Raw genomic sequence first — 20987 nt, 5'->3', positions numbered from 1 at the left:
TTTAGTTAAAAGCAACATTCACAGTGAAATTAGACTTGCTACTCTTTTGACCAATACAAATTCAGATGTTTTTATTACTGCAAAAAATATTTTTCTTTTGGCATTAAATACTAACATTGTTACAAAAAATTAAAAACAAATGGTGTACTTTTTAACTTTCTATTCATCAAAGTGTCATGAAAAGAATTTTATACCCTTTCATCGAAAATATTAATCGGCATAACTGTTGTCAACATTGATAATAGTAAGATATGTTTCAGCAAATCAGCATATTAGAATGCTTTCTGAAGGATCATGTGACTGAAGACTGGAGGATTGATGCTGAAAACTTTGCTTAAATTCACATTGAAAAAAGTTATTTTACAATTTAGGGCTGGGCAACGATTAATCGCGATTAATCGTATCCAAAATAAAAGTTTGTGTTTACATAATATATGTGTGTGTACTGTGTATAATTATTTTGTATTTATAAATACACACACAGAATTTTTTGATACATATTTTTACATAATTTATATTAAATATTAATATTTTATATATCAACACATTTTTCTTTAATTATATATTGTACATGCATGTGTGTAAATTTTTACATACAAAATAATCATACGCAGTATTTACACATATATTATGTAAACACAAGCTTTTATTTTGGATGCGATTAATCACGATTTATCGTTGCCCAGCCCTAAATTTTACTGTATTTGATCCAATAAATGCAGGCTTGAGATAAAAAAATTAAACAAAATCACAGAGATTTGCACTTTAGACTTTAATAGCTTTTAAATCTAATGACTTTTTGTAAAATAACTTTACATAAGAAAGAACATAACTTTATGACACATGAAAGTATCGGAACAATATTTGTTTACACCATTTATTACAGACATAATTTCATAACCTTTGCTTTGTGGCCGTAAGCCCGGTTTCCAACGTCCCGAGTTCAGACAGTTAAAATGAGCTCGAAGATTTGAGACATTTCGGGCTATAATGACCCGTTTCAGTGAAATCCGCAGCACTATAAAGAGCTCATGTGGGGAAAGGGTGAAGGTTGGAGACAAAATTTCTAGACTTTGTTGGTTAAGATGATAATTTAGTTTAATGACCAATAAATTCCCAAAGGTCTGACAACATATGCAATAGTTTAATCCCTAATGCTATCTGAGGTTAATGAAGGTCATTTAAGAGCAAACATCCCTCAGCTTTTACAGTCAAGTAATATCTACAATTACAAGTCTAAAGCATGTTTAAAAAATAGAGTTGAGGTCAGGCAAATACTGTCGCAGTAATAGTTATAGTACAGAACGTAAAACAAACTATTCTAATGCAAAGAAAATAACTGTCCCTTTTCTACCAAATTTAAACAAGGTATAAAAAGCATCTGATACATTCTTAGTGATGTGCTGATAAAAGGCAAGTCTTCTCATATCAATTTCAAAACATGATCTTCAGGGCTTGCATATAGTAAATATTCCCTTTACAGAAAATGAATAACTATTAGACTTTGTTACTTTAAAATGAATGACACCAAGCCATTCAGTCCAATCTGAGTTCCACTGCATGAACCGTCTGATGATGGGAATGTGTAAAAGAAGGTTTCATTCTCATATGTCGCATCAAATTGGCACACAAAACTCATTACTTTTTGTAACAAATAAAACGCTGGAATTACACTGTAATGGCAAAAGGTAAAATTTAGAGCAAGTCTTATTAGTTTTGTTGTATTATTTGATCTAGAAATCATGGATATGAAAGAATCAACTGTCAATTCCTTTCTTTAGTCATTTGTGGTAAAATCCAGTTGGCCTCGAACCAGAACCAAAGCATCAACACATATTCAAATCAATGCTTGATTGTAAACATAATACCCAAGACTGTTAACACGTACAGTCTATGCATCTCTTCTGCTTGGTAAATATGGAGTGGTTTTCAAAGTCTCTTAAAAATATCTATCTAGACCCATCTAAACTGGCCTTTTAGTGCTGTGATATAATTCTCATGTACTGCCGTTATGTTTTTTAAAAAATATGTTTTGAATATATTTTTTTAAATAAAAGCAATACATTTTCTAATAATACAGAAGGGGGTTGACTACCAATCTCACAAAGGCAGTCAAGAACACATCCAGGACATATTTCCCTTCAAAATCCAAAGAAAAAAATAGGAAATTATACATTACATGAAGAAAGGATTTATGGCATTGTGACATTCTGATTACACACTGTAAAAATGAATATGCTTTATCTAATCAATAGAATTGTGGCAACAGATTACAAGTAATATTATTAATTCAATTTAACAAATTAGAATTGAGAAATAATTAATCAAATTATTCCTTAAAAGTTAACCATTTAAAAGGAATAAAGTTTACACCAAAAAATGTAACAAACAGACGTCAGAGATTAATTAAGAAATTGAAGACACCTGATGTTAACAAGCAGAATCACTGAAAGAGAAAACCATAATTTTAAAACTAACACTGATCACCACAATGGTGACTCAAATTTATGTTTTTTTTTTTTGTAAGTTTTACTCATTTTAAATGGTTAACTTTTAAGGAATTAATTTGAATAATTATTACTCAATTCTAATTTGTTACATTGAATTAATAATATTGCTTTTAATCTGTTGCCACAATTTTTTTGATTAGATAATATTCATTTTTACACTGTAGAGTAACACAATAAAAACAAAACGATCTTAAATGAACAGGAGTACAATAAAAACTAGTATGATGTAAACATTTTAAAGTGTAAATGATAGAATTAATTATATCGTTAGAGATTAATGAAAGAAAAAGAAAAAAAAAACATACAAATAAAATTGTATTACATTAAGAATTTATGGGGAAGTGCCTAAAGTACATTTGACTGTCTTTATGCAAAATATAATTTCTTGTTTTTATCTTTTCATTTGAGGCTCAAATATGACACGAAGATGATCTTGACAGATTTTGCGAGATTCCCTTGTGCCGAGACGAGTTCCAGCTTTGTATGATAAAAATATTTTCCAAAAGGTCACCATGAAACGATTCTCTAAGCTAAAGGTAAAAGCATAAAAGTGAAGAAGACAATGAAACCACGAAGCAACAAGTATAAAACACAAAGTGATAGTCAGCCTCTGTGAATTGTGCAGCATATTTGCTTGAGATCGCAAAGTCTCACTACAATGACACCTCACCTCATTTAACGGCCGCGTGTTAAATTTGTAATACACATTAATTAGAGTTCCTGGCTCATACGCAACGGAGGACATCATTTAATTATGTGTGCCATAATGTGATTTGTCTGTATTTATCTCACAAAGCAGCCTAAGGTCAATGTAAGAATTATATATCGTCACATCGACCATTCAAGTTCTTTGTGGGATTGGCATTTATTTCAAGACTACGGAAAGAGGCTATTATTATCTCTACAATACATGGAGACGAGACGATTTTAAAATGACTTCATCATTTAGGTTATTGTGTTTAAGGTGACTAAACCAGCCGCAAGCACTTAACACCCAAGTAAATCTCAGGAAACGGAAATGTCCTGCTCATATTCCACACTAACTTCAAAAGGAAAAGAAAAAAAAACTATAAATGATACTTTACATAAAGAAATTTAAGCCTATTTTATCTGCCATTTATTTGTGCATTTTGACATTTTCTTTATAATTGAGATTCTTATTAATGTAGTATGAAAATCTCACTGTCATTGTTATAATGAATTACATTAAAATCAGCATAAATTAAATTCAGTACAACAAATAATATTATTATATATAAATACTTTACATTTTAAATAATAAATCATTACAATAATGCAAATGAGATTCATTTTCTTTCGATGTAAAAAGCTGCAAGCCTTCTTTATCGTTATAATTTCTTCTTTTTTCCTTTTGATTTTGGGGTGATAAGAACACGGACATTTCTTGACAGTTTTTGTGAAATTCGCTTGGTTTATGATCTAACCATTGCATGTTAGCCATTATTTTTGTCACGCAGAAGCTCTACTTAAAAATCACAAGATGTAGTTTCCTCAGGCTGGATTATGGATACTGACAACCTTCGACTGTTCCGTAAATTTGCAAACGGCAAAAATAGTCCACGTAAAAAGCAAATCAAAACCCCATGAGTGTGAATGTTCATGAAGAAAATATGAGCATAACAAGTATGATCCGCCAAACGAGGTAATAATGTGTGGACACAGGCTGTATCGAGACGTAGCCTCATTGTTCCAGGGGCGACATCAGTTATTTGACAGGTTTTCACTGTAGTACCTCCAAACCTGCATCAGCATTAAATAAGGACTCCTATGTCCTATGTGAGGAAGGGGGGTGGGGGAAGGGGGGATAATGGGCATGAAGGCAGATGGAAATGCCTTCATAGACAGCATTCTTCACTCAAACTGAGAACTCGGCCCCGCCCTTCCGGACACGAACCATCAGCAGGCGCTGGAGGCGGAGTCCAGCGAAAGGGTTGAACCAGAGCAGAGAGGGCGGGCCACCGAAAACAGCTTTCATCCCCTCCCATCGCACCCGCCGCTCCCACGTGGGCTTTTCGTTCTTCAACCGCTCGATTTCCTGTGAGCGAGAATTGTCATTGTCATTGTTATAATAAATTAATTACATTAAACCGTATTAAAGGTATACTCCACTTTTTTGGAGATAGGCTCATTTTACCACTCCCCCAGAGTTAAACAGTTGAGTTTCACCGTTTTCAAATCCATTCAACCAATTTTCTGATATAACCAGACAGTTTCTCGTCTCATTGACTTCCATAGTAGGAAAAAAATATACTACAGAAGTCAATGAGACCAGAAACTGTCTGGTTACTGATATTCTTCTAAATATATTTAAAAAAAATGGCTGAATACATTAGAAAATGGTAAAACCCAACTGTTTAACTCTGGAGGAGTGGTAAAATGAGCCTATTTCCAAAAAAAAAAAAAAAAAAAAAAATGTGGAGTATCCCTTTAAGGTTAATACTGTCAGCACATTATTCCAAAACACAAATACAGTGAATTTGAATTATTGTTCTGAGAAATAATGTTGCATTACATGAAAAATAATCTTATTTTTATTGTTATATACTATTCAGTATTCATACAGTGCCATTAGGTTTAGTTTTTTTTTTAATGTCTTGAAAGTAGTCTCACCAAGGCTGCATTTATTTAATCAAAAAAACTATTATATAAAATATTATTACAATTTAAATGAACTGATTTCTTTTGTAATATATTTAAAAGTGTCATTTATTCCTGAGAAGCAAAGCTGAATTTTCAGCATCATTACTCCAGTCTTCAATCTCACATTATCCTTAAAAACATCATTCTAATATGCTAATTGGGTGCTAAAGAAACATTTCTTATTATTATTAATGTTAAACAGTTGTGTTGCCTAATATTTGTTTGGAAACTTTCTTTTTTTTAGCATTTTTTGATGAATAGAAAGTTCAAAATAACAGCATTTATTATAAATGGTATTTTTTTGTCATATTTATTAATTTCATAAATGGCTTTCCTGTCTTTTTTTTTTAAATTAATTTAATGTGCCTTCGCTAATTAAAAGTTTTGATTCTTTAAAAAAACAAACAAAAAAACCCAAACATGTAATATATGTACATGCTGTTTTTTGTTTTGTTTTGTTTTGTTTTTTTTAAAGGGAAAAAAAGAAATCAATACTTTTAATTAGCAAAGGCACATTAAATAAAATTTTGACCGGTAATGGATTTTGAGCAATACCCATTCATGTCTTAGGACAACTTTGATTAACATTTTTGACTTTTTTGATACACTTTAAACTTTGACTACTGTACACTGAACAAAATAAACACTTTTGTTTTTCCCCCCATTTTTCACGAGCTAAACTCAAAGATCTAAGACTTTTTCTGTGTACACAAAAGGCCTATTTCTCTCAAATATTGTTCACAAATCTGTGTTAGTGAGAACTTCTCCTTTGCCGAGGTTATCCATTCACCTTACAGGTGTGGCATTTTAAGATGCTAATTAGACAGCATGATTATTGCACAGGTGTGCCTTAGGCTGGCCACAATTAAAGGCCACTCTAAAATGTGCAGTTTTATCACAAATCACAATGCCACAAATGTCACAAGTTTTGAGGGACTGTGCAATTGGCTTGCTGACTGCAGGAATGTCCACCAGAGCTGTTGCCCATGAATTTAAATGTTCATTTCTCTACCATACGCCGTCTCCAAAGGTGTTTCAGAGAATGTACATCCAACCGGCCTCACAACAGCAGACACGCGTGCAACCACACCAGCCCAGGACCTCCACTTCACCTCCAAGATCATCTGAGACCAGCCACCCGGACAGCTGCTGCAACAATTGGTTTCCATGACCAAAGAATTTCTGCACAAACTGTCAGAAACAGTCTCAGGGAAGCTCATCTGCATGCTCGTCGTCCTCATCGGGGTCTCAAACTGCAGTTCGTTGTCGTAACCGACTTGAGTGGGCAACTGCTCACATTCAATGGCGTCTGGCACTTTGGAGAGGTGTTCTCTTCACGGATGAATCCCGGTTTCACTGTACAGGGCAGGTGACAGACAGCGTGTATAGCGTTGTGTGGGCGAGCGGTTTGCTGATGTCAGTGTTGTGGATCGAGTGGCCCATAGTTTGGTATGTGGTTGTGGTATGGGCAGGAGTATGTTATGGACACAGGTGCATTTTATTGATGGCATTTTGAATGCACAGAGATACCGTGATGAGATCCTGAGGCCCATTGTTTTGCCATTCACCCACGACCATCACTTCATGTTGCAGCATGATAATGCACGGCCCCAAGGATGTTGCAAGGATCTCAACACAATTCCTGGAAGCTGAAAACATCCCAGTTCTTGCATGGCCTGCATACTCACTGGACATGTCACCCATTAAGCATGTTTGGGATGCTCGGGATCGGCGTATGCGACAGTGTGTTACAGGTTATTTTGTTCAGAATATATATATATACAGTATATATATATAGCAATAAATTGCAATAAAGAATATATCAAATTTGGCTGTAAAGGTAATAAGAAGTAATGGTAGTAACTGGGTAGGAGGACTTCAGGAGTTTGTCAACTTACAGTCTCATCATTACAGATGGAGTGAATCTGAGTGCCGAACATGACAGCAGTGAAGGTGAGAAACAGCAGCGCTTCCAGACACAGAAAAATCAGCAGCAAGACCGCCACAGGTGGGGAGAAATCACTACACTCTACAGAACAGAGAAGATAAACACAGATGAGATGATGCTGTCAAAATTAATGCTGTCTCATGCTTTGTATGAGAAATAAAAGAACAGTAGGACCATATATAACAGTAGGACAGATATATATATATATATATATACTGTATGTATATATACATCTAGCATAAAATTATCTGTCCTCCAGCAAATCTAAAATGTGTATTACCCACCATTCCACTGGACTCTGACACAGGTGAAGAAATGGAAACCGCTGAGACACAGTGCATGCAATGAAATGGAGGCTATGTACATCTGAGGAGAAAGAAAAACACATTAAAGTCAAATATTATTTAAAATTCAACACATTAAAGTGTCATGAAACCCCCCTGTTTTAGCCAGGATGTTCACACCTCAAAACATGAATTTTTTCTCACACATTAATTTTTATTTTGGGGGAACTATCCACGATACATATTCTCACTATCCACAATACGTATTGTTGCATTTTGTATAGCGATATATTGTTACACCCCTAATATATATATATACTGTATATATATAATTTTTTTTTTTACTTTTCGTTACGTTGGTTTAGCTTTTTAAAGTTTTGCTTTTTAAACTCAAAGAATGAAATAGGTCAGACAAAAACAAACACTTTCCCCTTAGTAGTAATCATAATGAGTGCTTTTGTTGTTTTCATTGACATGCAGCAGGTTTCATGATCATTTAAATGTTGCCATGCTTTAAAATGCTGGTTTCTTAAGATAAAAACCTCACAATATTGATGTACACTGATGCCTGTAACATTTACCAGAAGAAAAGATAATTGGTTAAGGGCAATAATGCAATTTACTGGGTAAAAGTACCTTACAATAATAATACAAAAGTAATTATTTTTACTTTTAATTTTTACTTTTACAATAATTTATATAATAATAATTATTATAATATATATATATAATATTATAATATATATATATTATATATATATAATAATAATTTAAATAATTTAGTAATGATCACATTTCTTTCCATCAATACAGTAAATTAGCCAATCCCCATTGGACTTTTTTTCAGTTTTTTCAGTTTTCAGTTGTCAAACAAAGTTACAGTTAAAGATCAACAGATAAACAAATAATTGTAGCATTGATACAGAACTCAGACAATTTTGTGGTCATGGCTCACACATCATAATCAGATGTTTTCAAATTTCAATTGGATGATTTTGTCAGCAATTCTACCATAAAAAAAAAAACTGTACAAGAAACCACAGCAGTCTTAGACACACTTACAGTGAAGAGGACAAAGAATCGCTGATTGTTCTCGCCTACACAGTTGTTGACCCAAGGACAGTGGTGATCCATCTTTCTGATGCATCTCTTACAGATACTAATAAACAGAACAAGGAGAAGAGCACAGACCAGTTTTAAAACAAGATTATAAACATTCAGCAGTCACTGATACTCGGCTCTAAGAGATACATAATGTAAAATAGCATTTAAAAAAAGTCCACAGCACACTTTAAAATAAGAAAGGAATAAAACAGGAAGAGCAATATTTTTAAGAACTGATACTGATTCTTAAAAATCACACAAATCGACCTTTCAGGTGTTTTTTTTAGTTTAGTTGATGAATGCACAAAAATTTGTAGCATAGAAAAGATCATCTCTTCCACTTAACGACTAGTTACAGCACAAAATAATGTCATTAGGTATGTTGAAAGAGGCAGTACAGTCTCATGTAATTATAACAGTATTTTCAAACAGCTTGTAGACAATGTCATGCAATACCTCATTTACCTCAGAAAAGCCATTCAATACACAGCTAGAAAACTGAACTCTAGAGAAGAGCATTTTGCTAAATATTTGCACTATATTTCATATTCATTGTACTTTTACTTCACATGTTCTTCAATATGTAATGTATTTTTGAATAAATCTGTCATGTTTTGTATGATAGCCATTAGCCACCATTTAAAGTGTAAAAATGTATTATAATATTATAAAAATGTCCTTATGTAATTTAAAACGTAAATAGCATATAAATCTGTTCATTTTAAACTATAATATTATAGTGATGTACCAACAGCGGTTTGGAGCTTTAAAGTCATCATGAAATCAAATTTTACCATTCGTATTTTTATATGTAATATTGTAGTGTTTATTTTAAATTATTTATCTGTGCACTTCATTTAAAAAAAAATTAAAAAAAATAATGTACCCTTATAATCTTTAATCAAATTCGTTACTCTTCCCTCCCCCCTCGAAATGACTTCTCTTCTCTTCCAGTCAAAAACTATTACTAGAGGGTGTGGCTATTGGGGTCTGTCTCGTTACTGGCCCGCCTCTCAGAAAACCGTCAGTGTCACTGACAGCCAGCGAATATGGTGTTTACATGCATTTTGGGTTGTGTTCCTCACGTCCTCTTTTCTATCCCTAAATCATCTTGGTTTGCAGGAGGTTCATATAAATATGGGGTGATTCCTTCCGGAAAATTTGGCTGCTCGAACTCGTTCTCGTCGCCGGATTCCTCAATTAAACATTCTTCATGGGAGAATAACGGTGGTGATTCCGGTGGAGAGAAATCCTCCACAACTGACTGTAAACTGGCAACGCTTAGCAACGCCCAACCTCCAATGATCCAATCAATTCCCAAAGGACGAAACCAAGCCCCGCCCTACATTTTCCTCTAATTTTAGAAGCCGTTTCACTCGGATATACGTCACAATAAGGAAAAAAGGACGATCTCAGTTTACGTTTCATGGCGACTTGCATTATTCGCCAGCGTTTTTCAACGTGTTTTTTTTTGTGTTCACACCCAACCAATTTTTGCTGACGATGGGCCGAGTGAACATGCAAATTCATTCCCTGACATTAGATGGCGCTTAATGTAAAACAGAAATAGTCTTATTTTGTAGTCGCTATTCTGACACCAACGAGACCAGTAGCTCTACATTCATCTTGCCTTGCATCTTCCTCGGCTTATTTTTCCCGGCAGTGTAGACGCTACTTGGCGTATATCTTTTTTGTCGTTAAGTATGCAAGTTGCGTTTAACTGTAACTTCAGAAGCTCCAGACACGTGACCAAAAGAATAGTTTTTGATGTGGCGCGTCAAACCAAAAAAAACGAACCTGAGGCATAGAAAAAGACACTTTTACGCGTACCGTTTTTCGCGTCGGTGTGCACACTCACATTGGATACCCTTGGTTTAGTCACGAGGCAATAACCGTAGGCCAAATATCGCGTGTGAAATTTGGCCCATTGTGAACGGACCTTTAGTTGACATTTTTTCCTTAAGGAAATTTCCCCTGTACTGTACCTGATAGGACCCAACTAATCGATACTAAATCAAAATTTAATCAAATGGAGAATCTGTGTCAATACATAAGTTATGACATCAAAACCGGGACCATGTAAAGATATGACAACCCAGCATCAGCCAATCACAACACAAGTCATTTACATGCAACTACAAATAACAGGGTATAAAATGGACACAAATTATCTGGTTTTATTGCAAGAAACCTGCTCTGACGTTTTAACCCCCTGTGGTCGGCTATCGCACTGGCGCAACAAGCTCACTTTTTTCACTTCTCCCTGTTTTGTGGCCTTATAATGCACAAACAATATTCTCAAAAATACAAACATGTACATGTTGCTCACATATTATGGTAGCCCTGTTTGTGCTAAATAGAGTGTAATTTCACCCGTGTCATTAATGTTTTTAAGCAACTGAAAAAAGCACAAATGTCAGGGCATGTTAAAACATCTCAAGGACCCCAAAAACACCTTAGACCCTGCAAATGTGCTACAAATGTGGCCACATAAAGATAAGAAAAGTAAAAAAAAGTCTTATTTATCTGATGTTGGTCTCACCTGCAGTGGTGTGCTCTCTCTGGTTTAATGCTGCAGCATTTAGGACACTTGTAGATGACCTCTCCTGGCTTCAGCTGCAGACTCTCCATGTATTCTTTAGTGGCGTTACCTTTGGGAACAGCTCCCTGATAAACACAATACACTGCCCATCAATAACATTCATCACAAAAAGTTAATTACCACATTTAATTAAAATGATGGTCCTTTCTTACTGGATCTGACAGCATGGTTCGCAGATGCGATGTCAGCGCTAACACAGCCAGGAAGTTAAATGCCACGCCATTGATGAGAGAGTACCAGAAGCTTTTGGACGGGAGCAACATGACAAAGTTCACCACAAATTGGGCATACATAACCAGAAACCAGGTCATGAATGCGCACACCATCCCGCAGCTGTCCTGGATGAACCAGACGCGGTCGGCCGTCACCACTTCCTCCTCTCCTCCGCTGAGCAGGGGCTGGTGCTGCTCCACATCCCTCAACCGGTGTCCTGAAGACTGCATTCTCTCCTACAAAGAGAGAGAGAGGGGTGAGCCAGACATAACACTGATTCACACGCTTTACTATAGTTGTACTGTAAGAGTAGCATTTAACACAACATGTGCCTTGCACAAGCAACACCAAGGTAATAAGTTTGATTCCCAGGGAATGCATGACCTGATATACCGGTAATACTAGGAATGCACCGATACCAGTATCGGGCCCAAAACTGTACTTACTGTACTTACTTACTCATCCTCATTCTCATTATACTGCTCCAAAACCAACAACAGATACCACTCAAGATGTACAATACAATTATAACAAAGAAACACCAACAACAGAGCAAACAGAGAGAAGAACGGATATATCAGGGAAAGTCAAGTCACCTTTATTTATATAGCGCTTCAAAGCAGCTTTACAGTGATAACATGAAAATAATACAACAAAGTTTGTTTCTAGAAGAAAATTGCGTCAACGTCCACTAAAATAAGGCAGATCAATAATATTGTAGAATATTAAAGGTACAATATGCAGGATTTTTGCAGTAAAATATCCCAAAACCACTAGGACAATCATGTTATATATTTTGTTTAGTTGATTACTTACAATATCCCAAATGTTTTCAACTATTTGTAAATCGTGAGAAAATTGCGATTTTAACCAAGGAAATGGGGCGTATGATCAGGGGTGAGGAGTCGCCAGTCAATGACGTCACACACCCGCGTTACCCCCGGTTTCCGCCAGGTTTGACCTCTTACTGCAAACGTAACTATGGCGACAGACGTTGACAACTGGGTCGGTATGCCCGTTATGACTAGAAGGACGCTCACGCAGTTGTTGTTTTGTTCATACATTATGGACCATTGGCAAGCAGACTTTGAGACAAAAAGAGGACTAAAACGAAGATCAACATCTTTCGAGATGCCGAGAGCTCCACATCCGCGACTAACTTAGACAAAGACGCGAGTGTTGCAGGTTACTTCATTAAACAGGTGAGCAAAAGTTGAGCAAACTAATCAATGTTATTTATTTAGTTCAACATGATGAAAAGTTAGAATATGATCTGAATGTTATTCTCTAGCTTAGTCTCATACAACCTAACTAACATTCAACATACTCAAATGCCGTTCAGCTGCTAGTGTGATAGTGTAATGTTAGACCAAGTGAAGCAGCGCTGCGTTCCCTCAAGTTTAATTCCTCTAATAAACTGACCTGTGTGAGTAATTCAGCACTTGCGTGTAGTTCGGTAGAATGAAATGTCCTTATTCCTTTGTATCCGCGGGACTCGCGTTGCACTGACACCTGTCTCTCATTAGCAACCGCGCACTGCTTCGTACCACAGTCACGTTAAAAACATCAGTGTATTCACTCATCCATAAAAAATCCATCAGCCTGACGACAAGATCCATAATTCCGCTTAACGCAGAATATACGTCATCAATATACGCCTTTGTTATTGTAAGAGGTTAGCGACCCCTGGTGGCGAAAAAATCTTGCATATTGTACCTTTAAATGTCCCTAACTAACCAAGCCAAAAGCCAAGGCAACATTGGCAAGGAACCAAAACTCCATCAGTGGCAGAATGGATAAAAAAACCTTGAGAAAGATGTATGAATTAAATGTATCGAATTAATAGAATGTTTAACTAATTAAAGAGAGAGATGCTTTTGATTGTTCACTCAACACACATTTGGATATTTAGCATGAGAATCTCTTTAACACTGTAAACAACTCTGAATACATGAAACACACAATGTTTTAAATTTACATTAATTTAGGCTAGTAGTTTTTGCTCTAATATCAAAATTGTAATAATGAATTGTGATTTCACAAAACCTGTCCATAGAAATTAAACACAAACAGGTAAAATACTGTTAAAGTTTTTTTTTTTTTTTTTTTTTTTTAAAGAAATCAAGACTTTTAATCAGCAAGGATGCATTGCATTGATCAAAAGTGATGGTAAAAGCATGTATAATGTTTCAAAATTGACATTTCAAATAAATGCTGTTCTTTTGTATGTTCTATTCATCATAGAATGCTGAAATTTTCCTATTAAAATGATGTCTGAAGGATCATGTGATGCTGAAAATTCAGCTTTGCATCACAGGAATAAATTACATTAAAACAATCACAATAGAAAACAATTGAGTTGTAATAATAGTTCACAATATTACGTTTTTTACTGTTTTATAGATAATAAATAAAGCCTTGGTGAGCAGAAAAACTTACCGACGCCAATCAAGCATGAGCTTCTATCTCAATAATATAATCCACTAAATATTTTAAATTCCCCAAATCCCACAGCAAAGTGAAAGTGAAAACCTAAGAAACCTCATTTTCGTAGCATTCTGTAATTAAAATTTCAGCATGTAAAAGGCTCGGGTGCAAGCTTAAAAAAAAAGAGGCTCTCTTATAGAGCTGGGGCTGTTTTGCAATTTCAACCCTAGTATCACTGGAATATCGCTGCCAATCTAACGTCCTTTGTTGAAGAAAAAATGGCAGGAGTTTCAGCCTTGGACATTGGCTGAAACTTGGCATCTTATTTACATAAATACTTTTGAGATGCAAATCACTTACAAAAACAAAGGCCAAACAGCCTTAAACAAGAGAGATGTGTATGGTCAGCGTCAAAAACTGACAGGGACAATATACACTCATTCTAAAGAAGGATAAAAGGGACTGAAAGACATATTGCATGAACTGATCAGCTATTACTTACAGTAGATGCTCACCTGCATATTTGTTTCTCTGACAGTGCAGGATAAGTTACAAAAGTGTATTATGGTGAGGGAGGGGTTTGTTCAAGGGATGTTTTTTATTTTTCTGCAAATACTAATTTCTTAGCAAGTACTCACCACGCAGAGCGTCCCTTACAAAGACATCCTCTCAAACCCTGTTGGGCTTGAACTCAAAGGCATCTACAGTCTGGAACCTGTAGAGGACATACACACACATAGAGAAAAAGAAAATCATGCTATAAGTGAATATGCTCTCACAGCAAGAAAGTAAAGCGAGTCAGTAAGTGAGGCAATGCAGACAGAGCTGTGTGTGTGTGTGTGTGGTCATAATACTTCACACATAATTAGCCTTCATTCGCATCATCTCTAATAATCCTTTAAATACATTGTTAAACAAAAGCTCTAAATTTTACAAAGCTTAATCTGAACCCCATTCTTAATATAACACAGGTTAAACTATATGCCATTTTTCAAACAGAACAATAGTCCAATTTATTGCTTCTATTTTCTATTAATCCTTTTTTTGACTATTTTTTGTACTTACTATATTTTATATATGAAGAGTTCAGATGCAAAAGCCTCTAAATGCCATTTGAAATTTTCTTCTAAAATGATCATTTTTATCAAGCTTATATATTCAAGTTCAGTAATTTCACTTAAATGACAATTAATAGGTAATCCTCATTGCAATTTAAGTGAAATTACTGAACTTAAATATACAAGCTTGATAAAAATGATCATTCTAGAAGAAAATTTCAAATGTCACTTAGAGGCTTTTGCATCTGAACTCTTCATATACAGTGTGTGTGTATATATAAATATATATATATATATATATATACTGTATATATATATGTACACACTGTATATATATATGTATATATAATAAAATAAATGATTAATTGTGATTAATCACATCCGAAATAAAAAGTTTGTGTTTACATGATATGCGTGTACTGTGTCTTATTTTAAAATTATTTAATAAAAATTATAGTAAAAATTATTTTGTATAAATACACACACTTACATGTAAATATTAAAGAAAAATGTGTTTTTTCTTAAACATGTATTTATATGTAAATATATATATATATATATACACCTGCAAATATTTCTTAAATATATACATGCATGTTTGTGTATTTATGTACAAAATAATTATACACAGTACACACACATATCATTTTGGATGCGATGCATCATATATTTGTATACATACAGTCAAAATTTCTACAATTAAGTCAGAATGAGAAATCTAGGAACAAAATCAGAGCAGACTTAAAAAAAAAAAAAACATGTTGGTTCTTGATTACAGAAGCAGGTTCAGTAACAAATTACGCCCGAATGAATTTTAAAGCCAATGACATCCATTTCAAGTGTCTCATAACTATATTCATCTGTTTAATAATTCTATTAATATACTCATTTTTTTTTTACCATTTCTTGGAAATATCTTACTATGGATAAGTCTAGGTATGTATCTAGTTATGTAGTATACAACTCAAATGACACAGAGGGAAAACATTTGAAAGAATAATTATTGTACATGAGTAAATATGAAACAAATAATTCAAATGATTTTTACTAGCTAGTTTTCATGTAGAAAAAGTCATATGAGGGTGAGTAAATTATGACTAATAAATATAATTTCCACGTATACTATCCCCCTTTAAATACTTCAAGTTAACGTGAAAAGATGAAAGTTTAAGAGCTCATAATATTATATATATTAAAAAAAACTAAGTTTCACTTTCATCGCCTTTGACATTCACTGCTGTGGTTGATGATTTCAACATTGATAAAATCCACAATTTTCCCTTAGTCAGCGGCAACAATACAAATATACTTAGATATACACTTCACATTCAATCATTAATACATATAACTTTACACAATCGTACAAACTCAATCTTATTCACACAGAAACAACTGAAAGTGTTATGAACTGGCCTGTTATGAAGAAATGTGTTTGGATTTCTCACAGCTCACAATAATAAAAAGACAAATTCAGTGTAGCCTACTGTATATTTTGTTGTTGTTGTTGGAGTGGTGTTTTGATAAACCAGTAACGATATAGCAACCCTCATAATAACACATCTCTCTTTCAGTCTAATCTCCCGTCACACCCTTAATCTAATATGTCGTTTGATTTTTATGATTTCCACATCCTTTTATAATAACTAATATATTATCTTTATAAGTCTTAATTTTTTGGACAATCTCATTAAATCATTCAAATCCGAATGATAAATCGCAGCCACACAAACATCATCATGATTTATTATCTTTAACGAAATACAGAACGTTTTATTTCACTTACCACCTCCAAAATGAGATTTTATTCACCAGCTGTTATTCTCAGATGAGCGATGAGCACATATAAAAAGATCATTTCATTTCTCAGACTGTTTAAAGGGTTTCATGGGTGAGAAATGGGGATGAGGGTCACATACACTTCCGGGGTTCAGTGCGATCATTTCTGCTGCTTCTGCTGTCTGACGAGTGACAGGCCCGAACACATGTCGCCTCACTTCTGACCCCTACCGAAGGATACGAAGAGCTGCGGCGACAAGGTCTCGTGTGCTCGCTCTGCTCATTTTCTGTCACAGTGGCAAGGATTCATTTTTACTGTAAGAGAAGGGCCTCAAAGGGGACAAGTGTGCAGAGAGCCAAATGTTTTGTAATGTGGATTCAATGAAGACAAGGAGACATTTTCGACTAATTGAAATATATTTTGTACCATGCTAGGCTACCAGTGCTTTTTATAAGTGTTTTACTGTAACAATTTTATAAAAGGTTAATTACTGTATTACAGTATTTCAGAATTACATATCATTTGATACAGAGAAAATTGTTCAAAGTACTGGTTTGGGAGCAGCAATATATTGTTGTTGAATTATTTTGAACTATTTTTTAAAGCCTGGTACATGTTGGAAACAAACACACTCACACACACAGAGAGAGAGAGAGAGAGCAGACAGACAGACGATAGATAGATAGATAGATAGATAGATAGATAGATAGATAGATAGATAGATAGATAGATAGATAGATAGATAGATAGATAGATAGATAGATAGATAGATAGATAGATAGATAGATAGATAGATAGATAGATAGATAGATAGATAGATAGATAGATAGATAGATAGATAGATAGATAGATAGATAGATAGTAAGGAACACATGGAGCACAATAGGAACAAAAGCAATTGGTCACAAGGCCAGCATGATTTTTTTTTTTTAATTTACTTTTTACAAATTTTGATCATGTTTTAATTTTTGGATAGACAATTTTAATAAAATAAATTTTGACAATTCTCAAGACCCATGGGTGATTTACCTTGATTCACCACTGGGTGGCGCCACAGAACTCCATCTCATAAACTCATGCCAACCTAGCAAATTTGTTGCTAGATTAGATGGTCCTTGCACTGCAGAACACGAAATCCATTCAAGTATACTGATCCCTAACCCCACCCCTAATCCTTCCCACCTCCACCCCGTAGATCTGGATCCAACTCCGCCCCCTGGATCTCATGTAGGCTACTGCAATGAGGTGCTACTGACTTTTTACCATAGCTTTTTACACTATACCTGAGAACCTTTTTTTTATTCAAAGAAGCAACAACATACTATTAACATTTATTTGCAGAATTTGAGCAACTTTTGAAAATTTGCTGTCTCAAACACTAAAATACAGACACATTTCCCCTCTAAATTGTACAAAAACAATTTTCTCTGTCAAACACTCACAGTCCTGTCAGTCAAAACCAAAAAACATGGTCTGTCTCCAAAAGTGGTTGAGTCACAATTTTAAAAAGGTGACTCAGAAAAAAATGCGTTGTTTAAATTAGCCTACTTTTACAAATAAAATATGTGATAGTAAAAAAACACATGTAAACTTTATTTAATAAAGTTTACATTATGTTTTACTTCAAGGTGGCCAGTTAAAGGTAGAGTTGTCAATTTTGGAAATGCTAGCAATAGCAAGCTAGCTTTGAAAGCAGAGCATCTCCTTCAGAGTGTCTCCAAAGCCACGTCTCCTTCAAAATGCATGAACACAACTCACACAGCAGCGTCACAATACAAGAGGACGGTGTTAAATTACCTTGTGTCTCAAAGCGCATAACATCAAAATAATAATGAGTTTAGACAACTTACAGAGCTCTAGTTGTACCACCCGACTGCTGCAGAGTCATTTCAGTGTTGATGACATAGAAACACATAAATCTGTGTCGGACACGAACAGCTCCAGGTAGAACGTCACAGGTTGCCATCTCTTAATTATGGTTATGACATGGTGTGAACGCAGCATGAGCTTGTTGTTTTGGTTCAGAAAGGAACTGTAAAAGGCGGCTGCTGTTTCTTTGTGGTTTCTGGTCAGTGTCTACAACTCTACATAACATTATGGAACTAGCTGATGGTGGCGTGTGATTTCTGTGCGAGTAGAGTCAATGGTTGGACAAAAATGATTTGGTCCTGTGATTTACACAGTTATCCACAAGTTTCCGAGGGGCGCTCCTGTAAAAAATAAAGTGGGTGAAACTTCCGGTAAGGCGGCGGAAGTAGCATTCCAATGATATTTTGTGTGTTAGTTAGCGAAGAGGCTAGCTGTTTTTCTGAGAATTATTTTACTATTTAAAGACGCAAATCTTTATGAGAGATGTCATTACGGAGCTCATGGACAACATGTGCTGTTCGCGGTTGTATGTATAACCGGACTAAACTAATACAGTGGCTTAAACGTGATTGTTTTGAACATAAGCCGAAAACGAAATCAGAGTGATCCTGCCAACAACTGTAGTTTCCATCACCTCCCAAAAGACGACGAATCTTCCTGTGTACATTTGTTTAAATTCTTAATATTCTATAAACTCTATCAGCATGTGTTTGGCTGTTCGCTACTGATGTTACACCTAAACTCAGGATCAAAGCCTGAGTTAACAGAATACGAAATGTACCAGTTAATGTATTCAGGTTGCACATTCATTTATAATTTTGAATAAACTCCAAAGCACAATGACTAAGTGTGTATTTTTTATTTTAATTGTTTGTCAGCTCACACAACTGTCTGTCACCATGCCTTGATGAGTATTGATTTGATTATTAATAATGTTATTATAATACTCACAATCAGCTACTGCGGAGGGTAAAGGTACTGTTATTTCCTTTTTAATTTCGTTGAGGTTGTGTTCCCACATCGTTAGCTAGTTTGGATCGCTATAACTTGAATCACTGTCAACTGTTGAATGAACGAGTGTCAAGCATGTCAAGTCGCGCTTTGTTTACTTCGAACCGGAAGACGCGCCCACTTTTGACGCAAGGCCTCATGGGGCGTAGGAAACTTATGGATATGCGTTTTGACATTTAGACCACTTCTATTATTGATGCTATCAGGGTGTGAAGAGATTTTTAAACCAGTAGCCTATAACAAAAAGTGTTTATTAAACAAATTGCCTACCCTACCTTTAATTTGAGTAATACCATTATTCTACTTATCGGAGTGAATCTTATTAAGAAGATGCCCTTGTAGTGTTGCTGGGTATGACTATATTGATTATAATATTTCTCTGGCTTCATGATCTTTCCTCTTCATGTGCTTTATTATCTCTTGAAAGCCTACGTTTAAAGCTTCATTAAGCTAATCACTTGTGTTCTTCTCTGAAGAGATCATTTAAAACCCTTTTAATTGTTTCCTCTTCCACCCCTAAATCGTGTGGCTCAGCAGTTGTCTTCTGTCGTATCAATTCCGGAAGTCTGCTGAACACTAAATAAATAAATAAAAAATAAATGGCCACGCACTGGCAGAACCCTAAAGCAGATTAAATGCTAAAGCTTGCAAACAGGAGCTCTTTCCATTTCCCAGACTGCATCTCTGCTCAAGCTGTGTTTGACAGCCCAGGCAGTGTGTGTATGAGCAACAGCTGAGCTTAACACATGATCCACAGTGCATTTCAAATCAGAGCAAAGCTCATAGACATGCGTAAACAGACATGCTACAACTAAAACACACCATGATACGATCATGCTATATTAGCAATATCACTCACATATTTATATAGATATAAAATTAATCTTATGAAACCTGACCAGAACATGTTCAGGTCATATTACATAATTACATAATACGTAAGTCTAATTATTGAATAATTATTATATTATATTTTATTATATATTATTACTGTAATATAAAAAAATATGATTAAAAAAATTAGCAGGTGGCTGGAGAGAATGCACACAACAAAGGAATAAAAGAAAACGAGTATTTAGGTCAAACAGAACAAATTACCACTCATACATTGACAATGACAAGGAGCTCAGATAACAGGGCATAGGTAATCAGGGTGAAACAGAACTGGTATGATGAACTAATTATCTAATGATCAGGAACACAGGTAAACTAAAACAGATCAAGCAAAACCAAAACAGAATAAAACTGTAACAGTGGCTCCACCCTTCCAGAAGGTGCATCCTCACGTTGCAACGATTCCACCTGAGGAGGAAGGGAGCTCTGGAGGAAAGTGTGGAAGTGGTGATGGGTAGGGGAGAGAAGGAGTCAGTGGAGATAGACACAATTGTGGTATGAGCCGGGGTGGAGCTAGCAGAATGCTCAGGCACTCAAAAAAAATTATATGTTGGCTTTAATTAATATTATTTCGTCAACAGGTTCCACATAAGTGGATTAGTTAGTTCAGCTAGTTAGGGTTAGTTCAC

At 35.0% G+C, this 20987-nt stretch overlaps 1 protein-coding gene across 1 annotated transcript; it reads right to left on the bottom strand.

Annotated features, from left to right (window-relative positions):
- Window positions 1–757: 757 nt before the first annotated feature.
- On the bottom strand, window positions 758–16759 carry zdhhc7 (zDHHC palmitoyltransferase 7). Its single transcript, XM_039654430.2, has 8 exons — window positions 16591–16759; window positions 14388–14464; window positions 11262–11558; window positions 11050–11174; window positions 8466–8562; window positions 7404–7485; window positions 7070–7200; window positions 758–4566 (listed from the first exon to the last, which is right to left on the bottom strand). Exons 3-8 carry the CDS (start codon window positions 11550–11552, stop codon window positions 4387–4389), a joined length of 906 nt encoding a protein of 301 aa, XP_039510364.2. The 5' UTR covers window positions 11553–11558; window positions 14388–14464; window positions 16591–16759; the 3' UTR covers window positions 758–4386.
- Window positions 16760–20987: the final 4228 nt, after the last annotated feature.

This window comes from Pimephales promelas, chromosome 10 (assembly GCF_988280905.1).
Source record: "Pimephales promelas chromosome 10, fPimPro1.hap1.1, whole genome shotgun sequence".
Lineage (NCBI taxonomy): Eukaryota > Metazoa > Chordata > Actinopteri > Cypriniformes > Leuciscidae > Pimephales > Pimephales promelas.
The sequence above is the reverse complement of the archived record's forward strand: the minus strand, read 5'-3'. Positions and strand labels throughout refer to the sequence as shown.